The sequence below is a fragment of the Mytilus galloprovincialis genome, chromosome 8 (genome assembly GCF_965363235.1).
Source record: "Mytilus galloprovincialis chromosome 8, xbMytGall1.hap1.1, whole genome shotgun sequence".
NCBI lineage: Eukaryota > Metazoa > Mollusca > Bivalvia > Mytilida > Mytilidae > Mytilus > Mytilus galloprovincialis.
In genome coordinates this window covers 63,541,940-63,562,263 of record NC_134845.1, presented here as the reverse complement: position 1 = coordinate 63,562,263, position 20,324 = coordinate 63,541,940, and the positions used below count along the sequence as shown (strand labels likewise).

The following is a 20,324-nucleotide window of genomic DNA, read 5'->3' as shown; positions in this document are numbered from 1 at the left end:
CGATGAGCAACTTTGAAACATGCGTAATTTGGCGTTGGAATTTCCAAAATGTCTGCCGTTACCATGGAAACAGTGCATAAGTGTCAAAATGCTCTAAAAACCTCATGGTTTGGTGAATAATTTTGGTATGGTAGAACTTGAAATCATCAAATTTTTACACAATATAGTTGTCCACTATATACAGCTTTTGAATGATTTTGACAATCATTGAAACTCTTCTGTTACCATGGCTACAGGACCAAATATTTCAAAAATTTCAAAATGCTCCTAAATTGATCCAACTTAATATGATTGTTGACTGGCAAGTCTGGATGAGACTTTTGACTTTGGAATTTCCAAAATGGCCACCGTTGCCATGGAAACTGCAAAAAAGTCAAAAATTCTCTAAATGCTTTGAACTTAATGAAACTTGATATTATTGTTAACTGGCAAGTAAAGATGAGACTTTTGACTTCAAAATTCTCAAAATGGCTGCCGTTGCCATGGAAACAGCAGAATTGTGAAATTTTTTAGAATGCTCTCAATGTACTGAAAATTTACAGAAAGATGTATTGCCATGCATATATGTGCATTCACTGTTAAACGATCCTGAAATGGCTGCCGCTTAGTGGCAATGGGGGGAAGGGTGACATCCGCTATTGCTTGCAATGGCAATTCTAGTTATTATTATTCTTCCACCTATTTTGTCCGGCAGTTTTCTCGGAGCCAATGGAACCAATCTTAATGATAGTTAACTATAATGAGGAACACAAAATTCCGGGTTGCAGTAGGTCTTAAGACCATAAAAATGGCTGCCGTTACCATGGAAACAGAACAATTGTGAAAAATTCCAGTTTTTGGTTTTAATGAATTATTTGGAGTTGCTTTAACTTAGAATCAATATATTTTGATACAATGTAGGTGCCGGGCATATACTGGTTTTAGATGATTTTGGCAATCATTGGAACTATCATGTTGCCATGGAAACTACACCAAAAATTTCTAAAATATCAAAATGCTCCAAATTTAATAAAACTCCACAGTAACGATGAGCAACATTGGAATATGTGCAATTTGGCGTTGGAATTTCAAAAATGTCTGCCGTTACCATGGAAACAAGTCAAAAATGGTGAAAATGCTTCAAAAACCTTAAAGTGGCATTTACTTTCTTAAAATGGTAGGTCAAATCCATTGAAACTTTGATGGTATGTTCCCTCCCATTTACCAATGTGGTATCTGCCATTAGAAATTTGGAATGGTATCTGTTACCATAGTAACCAGCAAAAATGTCAAAAATTTCAAAATGCTCCAAAACTGATGAAACTTAATATATTTGTTAACTGTCAAGTCTGCATCAGACTTTTGAAGTTGGAATTTCCAAAACGGCCACTGTTGCTATGGAAACTGCAGAAATGTCAAATATTTCCAAAATGCTCCAAACTTCATGAAACTTAATGTTATTGTTAACTGGCATGTAAAGATGAGACTTTTGCATTTCGGAATTTTCAAAATGGCTGCCGTTGCCATGGAAACAGCAAAAATGTGAAATCTTCTAAAATGCTCTGAATGTCCTGAAAATTTACAGAAAGATATATCGCAATGCGTTGATCTGCATTCACTGTTAAATTGTTTTCAAATGGATGCCGCTTAGTGGCAATAGGGGAAGGGTGACATCCGCTATTGCTTGCAATGGCAATTCTAGTTATGTCACCCGATCGACAATGTCGGGTGACATATTGCTTTTCCTCTGTTTCTTTGTTATTATTATTATTCTTCCAACTATTTTGTCCGCCACTTTTCTCGGAGCCAATGGAACCAATCTTAATGATAGTAAAGTATAATAGGGAACACAAAATTGCGGGTTGCAGTAGGGTCTAAGACCATAAAAGATGGCTGCCGTTTCCATGGAAACGGAACAATTGTGAAAAATTCCACTTTTTGTTTTTTTGGAATAATTTGGAGATGCTTAAACTTAGAATCATCATATTTTAATACAATGAAGGTGCCACCCATATACTGGTTTGGGATGATTTTGGCAATCATTGGAACTACTATGTTGCCATGGATACTACACCAAAAATTTCAAAAATATGAAAATGCTCCAAATTTTTTGAAATACTAGCATAACGATGAGCAACTTTGGTAGATGTGGAAATTGGCGTTGGAATTTCCAAAATGTCTGCCGTTTCCATGGAAACAATGCAAAAAGGTCAAAATGCTCCAAAAACTTCCGGGTTTGGTGAATAACTTTGGTACGCTTGAACTTAAAATCATCAAATTTTTATACAATATAGTTGTCCACTATATACAGGTTTTGAATGATTATGACAATCATTGGAACTACTCTGTTACCATGGATACAGGATCAAATGTTTCAAAAATTTCAAAATGCTCCAAAATTGATGAAACTTAATATGATAGTTGACTGGCAAGTCTGGATGAGACTTTTTACTTTGGAATTTCCAAAATGGCCACCGTTGCCATGGAAACTGCAAAAAAGTCAAAATTTCTCAAAATGCTTTGAACTTAATGAAACTTGATATTATTGTTAACTGCCAAGTACAGATGATACTTTTGACTTTGGAATTTTCAAAATGGCTGCCGTTGCCATGGAAACAGCAGAAATGTGAATTTTTAAAAAATGCTCTGAATGTACTGAAAATTTACAGAAAGATGTATTGCCATGAATATATGTGCATTCACTGTTAAACCATTTTGAAATGGCTGCCGGTTAGTGGCAATAGGGGAAGGGTGACATCCGCTATTGCTTGCAATGGCAATTCTAGTTATTATTATTCTTCCAACTATTTTGTCCGCCACTTTTCTCGGAGCCAATGGAACCAATCTTAATGATAGTTAAGTATAATAGGGAACACAAAATTGCGGGTTGCAGTAGGGTCTAAGACCATAAAAGATGGCTGCTGTTTCCATGGAAACGGAACAATTGTGAAAAATTCCACTTTTTGTTTTTTTGGAATAATTTGGCGATGCTTAAACTCAGAATCATCATATTTTAATACAATGAAGGTGCCACCCATATACTGGTTTGGGATGATTTTGGCAATCATTGGAACTACTATGTTGCCATGGATACTACACCAAAAATTTCAAAAATATGAAAATGCTCCAAATTTTTTGAAATTCTAGCATAACGATGAGCAACTTTAGTAGATGTGGAAATTGGCGTTGGAATTTCCAAAATGTCTGCCGTTTCCATGGAAACAATGCAAACAGGTCAAAATGCTCCAAAAACGTCCGGGTTTGGTGAATAACTTTGGTATGCTTGAACTTAAAATCATCAAATTTTTATACAATATAGTTGTCCACTATATACAGGTTTTGAATGATTATGACAATCATTGGAACTACTCTGTTACCATGGATACAGGATCAAATGTTTCAAAAATTTCAAAATGCTCCAAAATTGATGAAACTTAATATGATAGTTGACTGGCAAGTCTGGATGAGACTTTTGACTTTGGAATTTCCAAAATGGCCACCGTTGCCATGGAAACTGCAAAATAGTCAAAATTTCTCAAAATGCTCTGAACTTAATGAAACTTGATATTATTGTTAACTGGCAAGTACAGATGATACTTTTGACTTTGAAATTTTCAAAATGGCTGCCGTTGCCATGGAAACAGCAGAAATGTAAATTTTTTTAAAAGGATCTCAATGTACTGAAAATTTACAGAAAGATGTATTGCCATAAATATATGTGCATTCACTGTTAAACCATTTTGAAATGGCTGCCGGTTAGTGGCAATAGGGGAAGGGTGACATCCGCTATTGCTTGCAATGGCAATTCTAGTTATTATTCTTCTTCTTCTTCTTCCTCTTCTTCCGCCACTTTAAAAAATGAACTTGTCCGCAGCGTTTCTCCAAAACCGCTTGTCAGATTGACTTAGAATTTCATAAAATGGTAGACTAATATGTCTAGGTGAGCCATCAATCTTTCGTTTGTGCATTGGGGTCTATTAAGGGGTATTTTGGGGGGGAGAAAGGAGGAAGGGGTTTACTATAGAACCCTATGGGATTTTATTTTCTAAAATTTTCAAATGAATATAACTTGAAAACTGTAAGTGATAGATACATGCAGTCTTCAGAATTGATTATAGGACAATAAAACAAATCACATGAAATATAGGGGGAGTCCCTGGGAGTTCATCCCCACCCCCTTCAATTTGAGAATATGCTTATATTTTGTAAACGGTCCAGATCCCCACCCCTAAACCATATATATTCTTGAATGGGACGATAAAACAAATCAAATGAAATTAATGGGAGGTCCCAGGGGGTCATCCCCACCCCAGTCAATTTGAGAATGTGCTATTATCTTGTAAATGGTCCAGATCCCCACCCCTAAACTACATATATTCTTGTAGGGGACAATCAAACAAATGAAATGAAATTAAAGGGAAGTCCCTAGGGGGTCATCCCCACCCCCTCTTGTTTGAAAACTTGTAAACGGTCAACATCCCCACCCCTAAACCATATATATTCTTGTAGGGGACAATAAAACAAATGAAATGAAATTAAAGGGAAGTTCCTAGGGGGTCACCCCATCCCCTCTTATTTGAAAACTTGTAAACGGTCAACATCCCCACCCCTAAACCATATATATTCTTGTAGGGGACAATAAAACAAATGAAATGAAATAAAAGGGAATTCCGTAGGGGGTCACCCCACCCCCTCTTGTTTGAAAACTTGTAAACGGTCAACATCCCCACCCCTTAACCATATATATTCTTGTAGGGGACAATAAAACAAATGAAATGAAATAAGAGGGAAGTCCCTAGGGGGTCACCCCACCCCCTCTTGTTTGAAAACTTGTAAACGGTCAACATCCCCACCCCTAAACCATATATATTCTTGTATGGGACAATAAAGCTAATCAAATGAAATTAAAGGGAAGTTCCTGGGGGTTGCCCCACCCCGTTCAATTTGAGAATGTGCTATTATCTTGTAAACGGTCCAGATCCCCACCCTTAAACCATATACATTCTTGTAGGGGACAATAAAACAAATGAAATGAAATGTAGGTAAATTCCCTGGGGGTCACCACCACCCCCTCCTGTTTGAATACTTGTAAATGGTGGAGATCCCTACTCGTAAGCCATATATATTCCTGTATGGGACAAAAAATCAAATCAAATGAACATGGGACCATATGAATGGCGAGTTATGGGAGCTTTGTTTGGGAGACTTCGTAACAGCATCCTGTTACAATTACTTCTTGTTAATTTAATTATTCTATTAATTAATTTTTTTTTTAGGAGAGCCAAATGAACGAATGTTTTCCCCATCAGGAGAAGACTGTATTGAGATGGTGCCTAACTGGAATTATCAATGGAATGACAAAAGATGTGATAAAGAACAATATTATATCTGTAAAAAACAAGGTTTGTATAATGCTCAGTTAATTCAGAAATGTTTGCAATGCATTTAGTACAAAAAAAGAAATTCACAAAAATACTCAACTCTGAGGAAAACTCAAAACAGAAAGTCCCTTAAATCAAATGGCAAAATAAAAACTCAAACACATCAAATAAATGGATAACAACTGTCATACTCCTGACTATGTACAGGCATTTTTGTAAGTAGAAATTGGTGGATGAAACCTGGTTTCACAGCCACCAAAGTTTTTAGGAAAAATGAAAGTTGTATAGTATTTTTTTAAGGGCATCCGATACAGTTTCAAGGGAGTTAACTCTTGGCACGATGTTAAGTGTTTGAATTCCCGCAAAACATCACTTTTTGCGGGACGTAATGCGTGTAATTTTCTGTAAGAAGAAACCTAAAGTGTTATTTCGATGCTTCAATTTCTGTTTCTCCTGCATGCTAATTTCTACGCCATTAATACTAGTGCATTTGATTCTAACAGGATAACAGTCTAATAACATCATAAGAAATAAAACAAATTACTATTTCTTTGAGATCTTCAACAAAATAATGTAAAGTGAGCAATCTCAAGACGACTGACCCTTTTGGTGTTACTAATATCATGCATGTTAATTATCATTTTTATTATCAATCATCATCCATGACATTTTATTGCAGCACAGGAAACCAATGATATTTTAAATCTAATACCGAAAATGTAGGTACACGCCGCTAATATAAAAGAACAAAGTTCTTATTTCCTCAACGTTGCACGTATTTTATGTAACAAGAGGCAATAGCCAAGAATATGTTTATACAACCGTATTTTTAGCTCACCTGGCCCATAGGGCCAAGTGAGCTTTTCTCATCACTTGGCGTCCGGCGTCCGGCGTCCGTCGTCCGTCGTCGTCATCGTCCGTCGTTAACTTTTACAAAAATCTTCTCCTCTGAAACTAATTGGCCAATTTTTACCAAATTTGGCCACAATCATTATTAGGGTATCTAGTTTAAAAATTGTGTCCGGTGACCCGGCCAACCAACCAAGATGGCCGCCATGGCTAAAAATAGAACATAGGGGTAAAATGCAGTTTTTGGCTTATAACTCAAAAACCAAAGCATTTAGAGCAAATCTGACAGGGGGTAAAATTGTTAATCAGGTCAAGATCTATCTGCCCTGAAATTTTGAGATGAATCAGACAACCCGTTGATAGGTTGCTGCCCCTGAATTGCTAATTTTAAGGAAATTTTGCTGTTTTTGGTTATTATTTTGAATATTATCATAGATAGAGATAAACTGTAAACAGCAAAAATGTTCAGTAAAGTAAGATCTACAAATAAGTCAACAGGACCAAAATGGTCTGTTGACCCCTTTAGGAGTTATTGCCCTTAATAGTCAATTTTTAACCATTTTTCGTAAATCTTAGTCATCTTTTACAAAAATCTTCTCCTCTGAAACTACTGGGCCAAATTAAACCAAACTTGACCACAATCATCATTGGGGTATCTTGTTAAAAAATTGTGTCCGGTGACCTGGCCAACCAACCAAGATGGCCGCCATGGCTAAAAATAGAACATAGGGGTAAAATGCAGTTTTTGGCTTATCAGTCAAAAACCAAAGCATTTAGAGCAGATCTGACATATGGTAAAATTGTTTATCAGGTCAAGATCTATCTGCCCTGAAATTTTGAGATGAATTGGACAACCTGTTGATAGGTTGCTGCCCCTGAATTGGTAATTTTAAGGACATTTTGCTGTTTTTGGTTATTATCTTGAATATTATTATAGATAGAGATAAACTGTAAACAGCAAAAATGTTCAGCAAAGTAAGATCTACAAATAAGTCAACAAAACCAAAATGGTCTGTTTATTTCTTTAGGAGTTATTGCCCTTTATAGTCAATTTTTAACCATTTTTCGTAAATCTTAGTTATCTTTTACAAAAATCCTCTCCTCTGAAACTACTGGGCCAAATTAAACCAAACTTGGCCACAATCATCATTGGGGTATCTAGTTTAAAAATTGTGTCCCGTGACGTAGCCAACCAACCAAGATGGCCGCCATGGCTAAAAATAGAACATAGGGGTAAAATGCAGTTTTTGGCTTATAACTCTGAAACCGCAGCCTTTAGAGCAAATCTGAGATGGGGTTAAATTGTTTGTCAGGTCAAGATCTATCTGCCCTGAAATTTTCAGATGAATCTGACAACCTGTTGTTGGGTTGCTGCCCCTGAATTGGTAATTTTAAGGAAATTTTGCTGTTTTTGGTTGTTATCTTGAATATTATTATAGATAGAGATAAACTGTAAACATCAATAATGTTAAGCAAAGTAAGATTTACAAATAAGTCAACATGACGGAAATGGTCAATTGACCCCTAAGGAGTTATTGTCCTTTGTAGTCAATTTTTAACAATTTTCATAAAATTTGTAAATTTTAACTAACATTTTCCACTGAAACTACTGGGCCAAGTTCATTATAGATAGAGATAATTGTAAGTAGCAAGAATGTTCAGTAAAGTAAGATGTACAAACACATCACCATCACCAAAACACAATTCTGTCATGAATCCATCTGCTTCCTTTGTTTAATATTCACATAGACCAAGGTGAGCGACACAGGCTCTTTAGAGCCTCTAGTTTTTATGGGACGTATTATGGTACACAAATGTCCGTCGTAAACATGGAACAGCATATTATCCAAATTTCATTGAACTGAACATGACTTGTATGTTTTTTCAGTCATGATGGTCAAACGATCTGTTTAATTTTAGTGAACTTCTTGAGTTACAGGACTTTGTAACTAAAACAGATTTTTTTTCACAGTTCGCGCTGTAACTCAACAACGATTTATGACTATTGCTTAAAAATTTACACACTTCTAAGTTATATTAATCTGAAGATCTGTATATACTTTTTGAGGATGATTCTAACTTTGATTTTAGAGTTATTTGAGTTTATGACAAAAAGAGGGGGTTTTTACGTATTGCGCCGTATCTCAGAAACTATTTATAATTATTGCATAAAACTTCACATACTTTTTAGTTAAATTATCCTTAAGATCTGTATACTTTTTCGTGATGACTCTTTAATTCATTTTTGAGTTCTTGAATTTTTATTTAGTTTCAATTTGGGGATCATATAAAACATGTTGTGATATACAAACTTACTATTGAGCAAGAATAATGAATGAGTCAAGATATACTTAGCATGACTTCCTGTACAACCCCCAAATTATTTTCAAAACATGTATAATGTTTTTTTTCATAACACGACTGGCATATCATGCGCTCGTAGCGCAGCTGTTTATTTTGTTCTTTATATTTTTTGTAAATATATTAGAGAAATGACCGAATGACAGCAAATACAATGCAATTTCCAATATAATCAATGTTTCCAAATGGCATAACTCTTTTAAAGAATATTTGATATGCACTGATTTTCTAACGTATCCATACGATATCAGTTTTATAAAAAGTTGGCAAGACTTGTTCACTTGAAAAATGTTATTAACCAGAAGGACCGGAAGGACAAACAGAGGAATTGACATGCGATATTTCATGTACGCGCTATGGTGAAAAAAATATATAGTTATTTACCAATAAAATTACGCTATGAGAGAAGGATTTTAATCGCAACTAATCCAATCGTTTTTGCCAAATCAAAAATTTCAAAGTTATAGTTTCATTGTTTGGACAAGAGCATTCTTTAGGAAATTGAAGATTCCCCTTTAAAAGAGTTTGCTTTTGTTTTCTGACCACATAAAACAGAAGATGTAGTATAATTGCCAATGAGGCAACTTTCAACAAGAGACAAACCTGACACAGAAATTAACAACTATAGGGCACTGAACGGTCTTCAACAATGAGCAAAGCCCATACTGCATAGTCAGCTATAACAGGTCACGAAATGACAATGTAAAACAATTCAAACGAAAAAAGTAACAGACTTATGTATGTGCTGCAATTTATGTACAAAGAAAGAAGTTCCGTTTGAAGGATAAGGCTGAGTTCAAACGTAATTCAAATTCGATTCGCATTAACTTATTAGAATTAGTTTAATTCGCATTCGAAATGTTTGACGTCCTAACGTAAATTCTAATTCGAATTGCGATTTACTGTCCAAACGACCTGAACTTTTAATTTGTATCAACAAAAACGGATTTCTCAGTGATTAAAACTTGAATAAAAGGATTTTAAGGAATATTTATAATGAAACAGCAGCCTATCAAACAACACAAAACCAATATAGAGGTCAACATACGGTATGAAATAATATACGAGTGTGTACAGACTGTGTACAGTAATGATATACCTCATGTTGTGTATGTCACGTTCTAAATTGCCGAGTCTTTAATTTTAAAAGCCGTAAAAATTATCAACAGTCCGTTATTATTTTTCTTGAGATGTTTCTCACTTAGACCACAAACAGAGAGAGGTATTTGTTATTCTCATGATTTTATTTCCGAAACCAATACAACCAATTTATAGATAGTACTTTACAAGCACTATTTATACATCTAAAAAATGTCGCTGGTAATTTGCAGAGATAACATCGAAATTGTCTGCCAGCGACGTCGTGCACTTTAGCGCTAACGTTGAGGTTACAAAGGGGGGAACGCAATTTTTAGGATAAATCGCGTTTATCATGGAATCAAGCAAGGTGACCTATATTTTTTATTTGAGATTTGGAGAAAGCATAACAAAATGCAGTTTATACAGAAAAATGATAAAAATGACATTTTCAGAAACAGTTTATTTCCATTTTTTTAGGTTTAAAAAAATACCACTTTGAGCATCTGGTCCGCAATGTCAAGCAAGGCTTGAATAGTTGTATAGTTATTCGTGTAATGATTTATTTTTTTCCTTTTTGTCACTTATCGCAGCTTCAGATTGAACCCGATCTTAATAATTTACGACGAAAAATATCTGCTCCAAAAAATTTATAATATTGCCTTATTGTTTTACAAAATTGCACAAATCCCCAATTTTCAGCCTCAATTTTCTCGAAAACAAGCACGGTGACCTATGTTTTATTTTGTGTTTTATTTAATAACTGGCCAAGGCCTACAACATATTACAAAATTATAAAAATGACATTTTATCGAGAAACTGTATCGGATGCCCTTAACAACCTTGAGTGGCTGAACAGCCCTCACACGGCTTGCAAAATAGAATAATTTATCTCACTTTTTATTCGTTTTGCTACATGTATTACATAGTATTGCAATAATTTTTATGAACTAGCAAATGCTAATTGTTTTTTTTTTGTAATGTAAAATGCATGTTCTGTTAAAGTTTTCAAACTCTAAATGATTAATCACTTTATTTTCTGTACAGCAAGTAAATCTTTAGGGTTATTCCATTAAGATGTATGTGGAAAGGTAGAAAGGGAAGTTTAATTATTTAATGTGGGTCATGGGTCTTTTCAATATATGTCTATGATTACCATTATGCAAAATTTTCTAAAAAAATGTTCTTCGTTTTACAGATATTTTGAAAGTTCCTTCCTACTCTCTCACATACATTTTCAGTGGCGGATCCAAAACTTTTCCTAAGGGGGGGCCCGCTCCATTCATGCTTCAATGATTCGCTATATAATCAACCAAATTTTTCCCCCTGGATCCGCCTATACTTTTAATGGAATAGCCCTTGGACAAATTGCTTACTTCAGATTTTTTTAAAAATATACTGGTACCCAATGTTTTATGAATTGTCTGTTTTTATATACGTTACATTTCTTTTGCAGCACTACCATTGACAACGACTGCATTGACTCCAACCTCAGGTCCTATTTGTAAGTTATTTAAATACAGGAATTGGAAATGACATCATCATCAGACAAAAAATGTCAGATATAAATGAGTCGTGAAAAAATATAACGTTTTAGAAACGTTTTTTCATACTTTTTACACTATTTAATTGTATTCATCTAATAGCAATTTGATGACTTTTTAAAATTGTTGATGAGCCTCCTACTTCCACCTTTTAAATGGGAATTTGTATCCTGGACAACTGAGCAGGCCATTCATTAAGAGGCGGTACCCGGTACTTTTACCCTCTTATGCTACTGATAAGTACCGCCTAAATTCAGGATTTTTTATATAAGATGTTCATTGAATACATTGAAAAGTACCACCTACAAATAGGAATGTACCGGTCAACATGAAAGATAATGAAACCCCTGACTGAGGAAATTTAAATCAGGAAAAACTTGTAATGAACAAGTATCTATTTAAAAAAAAATAATGTTGATATTATATTTTTTTTTTTTATGTTAGTTACATTTTTCCTACTGGAAAATTAATGTAACAAGATTTTTAAGATTGGCATTTGAAAGTGAAATTAATTAACTTTATATCGTTCTGAATTAGTTCATTAAATCAATTAACTTGGTTGTCGTTTTGCCAGATTCTTTACTGAATCAGTTCTCAAAATTAACATTACCATAAAATTTACATTATATCTTTTTCCAAAATCAAGTTCAGTTAAACATATTCTATTTCCTTCAATATGCAAAAAGGATGAGAGACAAATTAAGGAAATATTAAGTTTACTTCCTAAATTGATAAGATACACTTCCACATTGCACATGAAATTTTGCAGAGCTTTGTTATATACTGTGGATCCATTTAATTTTATGGGTACCAATTTTCATGGATTGAAGAAAACTTTCATGAATATTGAATTTCTTTGTTTTTTTTTTTTAATTTTCATTTTTTATTGAAATCTGTACATTTGTTAGTAATGAAAACATCCAATACCTGTACCTTTTTCCGGCCTCGTTAATGTTAGCAATAGATCATGTAAATATATATGTGTTAGTATTTGTTAGTTCATTTTACAAAAAAAAATATATATAAGCTGTAGTTACTATAATATACAACCACATTTTTCATTTGCCTTTAAAAAAAAACATGATAATAATACTTCAAAAATAAGGACCACAAATAAATGTATTCATTATATTGGAATAATTATTTTAACAAACATACAGATATTCTAAGCTTTATAGAATTTTGATGTTTTACAAAATTTGCATATATTTTATAGACAATTTGTAGTTTGTTGTTCCCAGGTTACCAGGGAATCCACGAAAATTGGTATTCAACGAATTATAATGAATTCTTACTTGATATGAAATCCTTTATTTGCTTACAGACACATGTGGAAATGAGCCGATGATATCAGGGAACTACAGCTTGTTAGATGGTGACACTTCATTAACTGCATCATCAGTTAGAGATTCTGGTCATGGTCCATTTAATTCTAGGCTATATTTACAAACTGGTCTAAATGGTATGTATTAATTAGATATAGGAAGATGTGGTATGAGTACCAATGAAACAACTCTCCATCCAAGTCACAATTTATAAAAGTAAACCATTATAGGTCAATTTCTAACTTCAACACAGAGCCTTGGCTCACACCAAACAGCAAGCTTCAAATTTTAAGGGCCCTAAAAAATAACTAGTGTAAAACCATTTAAACAGGAGAACCAACGGTCTAATCTACATAAAAAACGAGAAATGAGAATTCGAAACACTTATGAACCATATCAAGAAACAACAACTACTGAACGTCCGCATCTGAATGTAGGGTTGTCTTGCTGTGTTGAAGACCCATTGATGGCCTTCGGCTTGTTTTTTACTCTTTGACACATTTCCCATTTCTATTCTCTACTTCATTATTATGGATTCATTATTATTTGTTGGATAGGAAGAATTAGTTTTTGTGGATCCCATGGGTACAAATTTCTACAAAGTTGTGTGCAGACTTTTTGCAAAGCCACAAATTTAAATATTTATGAAAATTTAAAGTTTTCCTCAATCCTCAAAATTCAGTATCTTTAATAATGAATCTGCAATATACAGTGAATATAAGTACAGGCAATTGGAATTTAAAAGTATATTGTTGTATATTAGCAGATCGTAATGATGCATAAAAAGTAAAATAACTAAAATACCCAAGGACTCCAAGGAAAATTTTAATCAAAAGTTAAAACACATTAAACGAATGGATAACAACAGTCACATTCCTGACTTGATACGGCATTTCTTATGTAGAAAATGGTGGAATAAACCTGATTTTATAGCTTATAATAAACATGCTTTCAGTAAATTTTACTATGTTTCTTGAATCTGAGTTTGTGTTCAGTGTGTTTTTTATACCCCACCTACGATAGTAGAGGGGCATTATGTTTTCTTGTCTACGTGTCCTTTTGTTCGTTCGTACTGTTCGTCCGTCCATCCGTTGGTCCGTCCGTTCGTCCCTCTTCAGGTTAAAGTTTTTGATCAAGGCAGTTTTTGATGAACTTGAAGTCCAATCAACTTGAAATTTAGTACACATGTTCCCTATGATATGATCTTTCTAATTTTAATGATTTTCAATTTCACAGTCCACTGAACATAGAAAATGATGGTGCGAGTGGGGCATTCGTGCACTTGAGACACATTCTTGTTCTCAAATGAATTTATACCATTGATTGTTTACAAAACAAAATTTGTTATTCCACTGAAAAACTTATAGTTGATTACAACCATGTATCTATGTATCAAAGAATGAGCCTTTTACTGGAATCCAATGCATGTTTTATTTTAATAGGCTAAACAAAACAGTATCTGTGTTTACTGTACACCCATCTACCCTACTCTGTTGCTGCCATAGACTCAATTTAAAAAAATAAAAAAATAAAAAAAAAATATTAAAAATTAAAAAAAAATACGTCCCTACCTACCCTATTTTTTTCAGCATGTGATGGTAAACACGCATATTTTTTTTGGCCTTATTAGTATTTTGGAAATGACCAGTAAAATAAATGAATTCCATTTGACTTTTACAGGAGCATCTAGCTATGCTAATACAGCAGGGTGGTCAGCACTAAAGATGAATAAAGGAGAATACATACAGGCCTACTTCTATAATCTTATCACATTTAAAGGCATTATAACAGCTGGTAAACCTGATGGTTCAGAATGGGTAACGCAATACAAAATTCAATATCAGTATGACTATTTCTCGGAGTTAGTTTGGTATGAGGAGCCACCAGGTACTATCAAGGTAGGCATGCATGTGCTATTACAGAATTTTACAAAATATTTGCTTAGACAAAAGTATGAAAATTAAGAAAAACTTGAACCACACACTTTATTGGAAACATTTCACTGGATATATAGCAGTTGGACAATCACTTTTGAACATGGAGAAGCTAAATATTTCCTTAACAATCCTAATAGAAAAAAAACAAATGATTAAAAAAACAGCTGTTTTTATGCCTCATTTATGGGCATTATGTTTTCTGGTCTGTGCATCCATTCGGTCGTCTGTCCATTCGTTTGTCCGTTCGTCCGTCTGTCTCGCTTCAGGTTAAAGTTTTTGGTCGAGGTAGTTTTTGATGAAGTTGAAGTCCAATCAACTTTAAACTTAGTACACATGTTCCCTGTGATATGCTCTTTTAAAGTTTAATGTCAAATTAGAAATTTTACCCCATTTTCACGGTACATTGAACATAGAAAATGATAGTGGTGATGGGGCATCAGTGTACTAGGGACACATTCTGGTTTACAGAGTAATCTCCTTCTAGCGTAACTAGCGTAATGCACCAGTTTAAATGCAAATAGTATATTAAGTTCACAGTTTTGCAGTTCAATGTGTATGCAATGTCATGCATATGTTTAAATAAGATATAATTTTCAGAAATTAAGAGATTTTAAGAATTATCAAGATCATTTAACAATATTTAGCTTAAACGAATGTCTTTCATCAAAAAGAGCTCGCGAAGTTGCCTATAAACTTCTCACAAATGTATTTCTCTATTTTGATTCATATCATTGTCTTACATGTTGAAAATGATTTTTAGGGACTTTCAGAACTTATAAAACAACCATTTTCCAGTTTTAATTCACAATCAAAACTAAACCGTATATACTTTTAATAAGCCTTATATTCCTTAATCCTGAAGTAAGCTCTAAAATCCGTTCCACTTTACTCTCTTATTTTGTTTCTTGAATTATGTCTTTGATTTTAAAACAAAAATATCTAGTAAGTAAATAGCTGTAAAAATGACAAAAAAATAGGTGAATACCAGTAATCACTGAAACAAGTAGTAAATACATGTAATTACTAAATTGGCTAGTAATTACATTTATTTACTGAAATGTTTAGTTATTACGTGTAATTCCTAATTTCACCTATTTACTGTTACATATATAATGAAACAAAATTACAAATGCAATTTGTCAAATTGTATATTTCAGGTTTTTAATGGTAACACAGACAATACTTCACCAGTAACAAATGTTATCCAGTTCCCATTTCAAGCCAAATATATCAGATTGTACCCAGTGAAATGGCAAAATGCTATATCTCTGAGGTGGGAGGTTCTTGGATGTGTTCAGGGTAAGTGTACCCAGTGGAATGGCACAATGCTATATCCCTGAGGTGGGAGGTTCTTGGATGTGTTCAGGGTAAGTGTACCCCGTGAAATGGCACAATGCTATATCTCTATGGTGGGAGGTTCTTGGATGTGTTCAGGGTAAGTGTACCCAGTGAAATGGCACAATGCTATATCTCTAAGGTGGGAGGTTCTTGGATGTGTTCAGGGTAAGTGTACCCAGTGAAATGGCACAATGCTATATCTCTGAGGTGGGAGGTTCTTAGATGTGTTCAGGGTAAGTGTACCCAGTGAAATGGCACAATGCTATATCTCTGAGGTGGGAGGTTCTTGGATGTGTTCAGGGTAAGTGTACCCAGTGAAATGGCACAAATCTATATCCCTGAGGTGGGAGGTTCTTGGATGTGTTCAGGGTAAGTGTACCCAGTGAAATGGCACAATGCTATATCCCTGAGGTGGGAGGTTCTTGGATGTGTTCAGGGTAAGTGTACCAAGTGAAATGGCACAATGCTATATCTCTGAGGTGTGAGGTTCTTGGATATGTTCAGGGTGAGTGTACCCAGTGAAATGGTGCAATGCAATATCTCTGAGATGGGAGGTTTTTGGATGTGTTCAGGGTAAGTGTACCCAATGAAATGGCACAATGCAATATCTCTGAAGGGGGAGGTTCTTGGATGTGTTTAGGGTAAGTGTACCCAGTGAAATGGCACAATTCTGTATCTCTGAAGTGGGAGGTTCTTGGATGTGTTCAGGGTAAGTGTACCCAGTGAAATGGCATAATGCTATATCTCTGAGGTGGGAGATTCTTGGATGTGTTCAGGGTAAGTGTACCCAGTGAAATGGCACAATGCTATATCTCTGAGGTGGGAGGTTCTTTGATGTGTTCAGGGTAAGTGTACCCAGTGAAATGGCACAATTCTATATCTCTGAAGTGGGAGGTTCTTGGATGTGTTCAGGGTAAGTGTACCCAGTGAAATGGAACAATGCTATATCTCTGAGGTGGGAGGTTCTTTGATGTGTTCAGGGTAAGTGTACCCAGTGAAATGGCACAATGCTATATTTCGAGGTGGGAGGTTCTTGGATGTGTTCAGGGTAAGTGTATCCATTGAAATGTCACAATGCTATATCTCTGAGGTGGGAGGTTCTTGGATGTGTTCAGGGAATGTTGGTTTATTCATTAGTCAAGCCCGGGGAATTTAAACTGCAAAAAGACTTTTTCAATCTTTTATACATGTCATCCTGTTTTCTTATTTTGACAATCATTTACAATTAATTTTCAGTCCAATTTGACAACTGTGAATTCATTTATTTTCTTGGGTATAAATTTTCATGGATTATGGAAAACTTGCATGTTTCTTGATATTTAATTTCATGTTTTTTTACGAAATCACACTCGCTACATACAAGTCTATAGAAAATTTGTTATTCATTGAAGATTTAGTTTTGTGGTCTTCTGCACACAGGAGATCCACGAAAATTGGTATCAAAGGAATAATAATGACTCCACGCTATATTATTCAAAATACTCTTTAATTGTATACTGTAAACCAACTTATTTTCGCGACCGATTTATTTTCGCCACTTTTGCGAGTAGAAAATAAATGCGAATATAAATCGTCAAGAATTTGTAAATCTTAGATCTTTCCTTATTAAACTATATCCAGAAATTAGAAAATCGTGAAATTAAATAGCCGCGAAATAGCTTACAAAGGGTAGAACGCGAAATAAAGTATCCGCGAAAATAAGTTGGTTTACAGTATATACTGAAGTTAAACTGAAAGTGCATTGAGATACTAGAAACAGAAAGATGATTATACTGAAAACTTACTTTCATATTTTTCATTTTAGAATTTTGTATTTCTGACTATGCCATTAGTGGGCCATTAATAACTACAGACAATGGACTCACAGCATCCAGTTCTTTGAGTAGTACAAATTCTCCAGCAGCTGCCCGTCTTCATCCATTAAAACCACAAACAGTGCCATCTTGCTGGAAACCATCTGCTGCGGATAAGAATTGGTTCATCCAGGTGGATCTTGGTTCAATAATGATAATAAGGGGAATAACTATTGCGGGAAACCCTAATGCAGCAGAATGGGTGACAAATTTTAGAGTTGCATATGGATCTAATCCAAAACTTGTCACTTCTTATTATCAGGAACCATACAAAACTATAAAGGTGAGTCAGTTATGGGGGAAAATAGGTTACTGTAACTTAGGCTTAATTTGAAAGTTTTATTATTCATTTTTTATTTGTCAGCTTCAATAACTTAAAATATTTAACATAGTAATTATTTTATTTCTATTAATCTATTTGACATTTAAGTCAGTACATAACACTTAAACAAATACAAATGACATAATTTGGAGGGAAATATTTTCATTAGATTATTTATCATAATCACCTTTTTTCTTTTGGAAACTATGAAAAAAGGACCTGGATTTTCTAAGATATATTCAAAAGATATGTAATACAGATATGCAAAAGAAAGTAGGGGATTCAAATCAAGGCTTCCAAAACGGTCATATATTCCGGTCATTTGTATAATGTCCGGTAAAAGTCCGGCTGGGCAAAGCATGAAACGGTCATATACTTTTTAGTTTCAATGCTTTTTCTGTCATTTTTACATAATTCACGATCTTTTTGACCCAATCTTTTGCCTTTTAACATCAACACATTTCCGGTCATAAATGTGACATGATGATTAATTACTATCAAAACAACACCTACTTCAAATTTTCTAATTTTAATCAAGGCTAATTAGTAGTTGAACAGCTGAAATCTACCTGTTCAGGTGACAGGTGAACTATGTTCAGTACCGGACATCGTATAAATTGATAGGTTTCTTCACAATTATTTTCTTACATTTCAGCGGTTTGTATCTAATTGATTTAGTCCAAAAGATTAAAATTATTAGAAATTAGTTTATCAACATGATTTGATGAAAAATTTTATAAAAAGGATTTAAATAAAAAATCGTCAGAACTACGTCGTATGTATGAACTAGAACAAGTGTGCGCATGTGCACAGGTGAGAAATTAAATAATGCATCCTACATTTCTTTAAAAATGCTAAAATTATCATTGATACCTGTATCTAACGTTCTAAACTTGAATTGATTCAAGTATTTTGTTGAAGAAAGAACGTGGAAAGAGCTTCTTCTCTCAGTCGTGCTTTGTAAACGTACACGGATATTGCGTATCCGTTTATGGTCCATGTTTTACCATTGTCAAGTCAACACCCGGTTGAAAACGAAAGTAAAGTTTTTGACAATGTCATTTTGCACAAATAAAAAGTCTAAGGCAGATAGGAGCACGCTGATGTGCACACTTTGAATGATGCACTGCCAATTTAACAGTAACATCCGAACATCAAATTCATATCATATCAAAGTAAAGTTTAAAATCAGTTTTTTTTTTTAATGTAATGTCAATCATTGGAATGGCCGTCTGATTACCATACTATTGCCTTTTGTGACTAAGTCTTAAGGGATTAAAATCGGGATCAGATATGAAATGTCCGGCTGGCTCAAATATTTTTTGGAAGCCTTGGTTCAAATAGCGGATAAAATTATTAATGGTGCTACATGGATAAAACCAGAGATTTCCAAACATCTGACTAGGAAAATTCCAAAGGAGTTACAATTTAGTGACAACTTTAAAATATTAACAACAAACATCCTGTAACCTTTTAAATTTAATAAGAACTCTTTACTTGTTTTAGATTGAGTAGTAATTATTAAGGGGCATTATGTTTTCTGGTCTGTGGGTTTGTTCCTTCGTTTGTGTGTTAGTTCATTTCTTTGTCCATCCATCCGTCTGTCCCGTTTCAGGTTAAAATTTTTGGTCAAGGTAAATTTTGATGAAGTTGGAAGTCCAAACAACTTGAAACTAAGTACACATGATCACTATATATAGCTATGATATGATCTTTCTAATTTAAATGCCAAATTAGATTTTTGACCCCAATTTCAAAGTCTGATGACCATAGAAAATGATAGTGCGAGCTTCAGGTTAAAGTTTTTGGTCAAGATAGTTTTTTATGAATTTTGAGTCCAATCAGCTTATAACTTAGAACAGACGTTCCCTTTGATATGATCTTTCTAATTTAAATGTTGAATTAGATTTTTGACCCCAATTTCGGTATGCTAGTGTGAGTGGGGCATCTATGTTCTAAGAACACATTCTTGTTTTATTGTAGGTATTTGATGGTAATGTAAACAACAATGAGACTGTGACTAGATACTTTAAAGGACATTTCCAGGCTCGGTATATTAAAGTAGAACCTACTGCATATGAAAAAAATATAGCATTGAGATTTGATGTCATGGTTTGCCCCCAAGGTAAGTTATTCTATGAAGAGAACTTGCCGTCAGGTCAAACTGAAAGTAATGAACAATAAAGGGCCTGATGGGGTTTTTTTGTTCTACGTGATCGATCCATTTTCTCTATGGTGATCCGTTTTTCTACAGATTTATATTTTCGTGATCCGTGATCAGGAAAATTTATTTTCTGTGAATCGTGATTGACAATAAAATCAACTGGTGAATTGTGATGAAACCCCCCTATCAGGCCC

At 34.2% G+C, this 20,324-nt stretch overlaps 1 protein-coding gene across 1 annotated transcript in view; it reads left to right on the top strand.

Annotated features, from left to right (window-relative positions):
* Positions 1 to 20,324, top strand: part of LOC143042355 (uncharacterized) — an 82,400-nt gene that overhangs the window by 28,371 nt on the left and 33,705 nt on the right. The window contains exons 18-24 of the mRNA XM_076214632.1: positions 5,256 to 5,381; positions 11,104 to 11,151; positions 12,516 to 12,653; positions 14,197 to 14,414; positions 15,611 to 15,752; positions 17,596 to 17,927; positions 19,950 to 20,091. Coding sequence (XP_076070747.1) covers positions 5,256 to 5,381; positions 11,104 to 11,151; positions 12,516 to 12,653; positions 14,197 to 14,414; positions 15,611 to 15,752; positions 17,596 to 17,927; positions 19,950 to 20,091 — 1,146 coding nt within the window. The remainder of the gene's footprint in view (positions 1 to 5,255; positions 5,382 to 11,103; positions 11,152 to 12,515; positions 12,654 to 14,196; positions 14,415 to 15,610; positions 15,753 to 17,595; positions 17,928 to 19,949; positions 20,092 to 20,324) is intronic.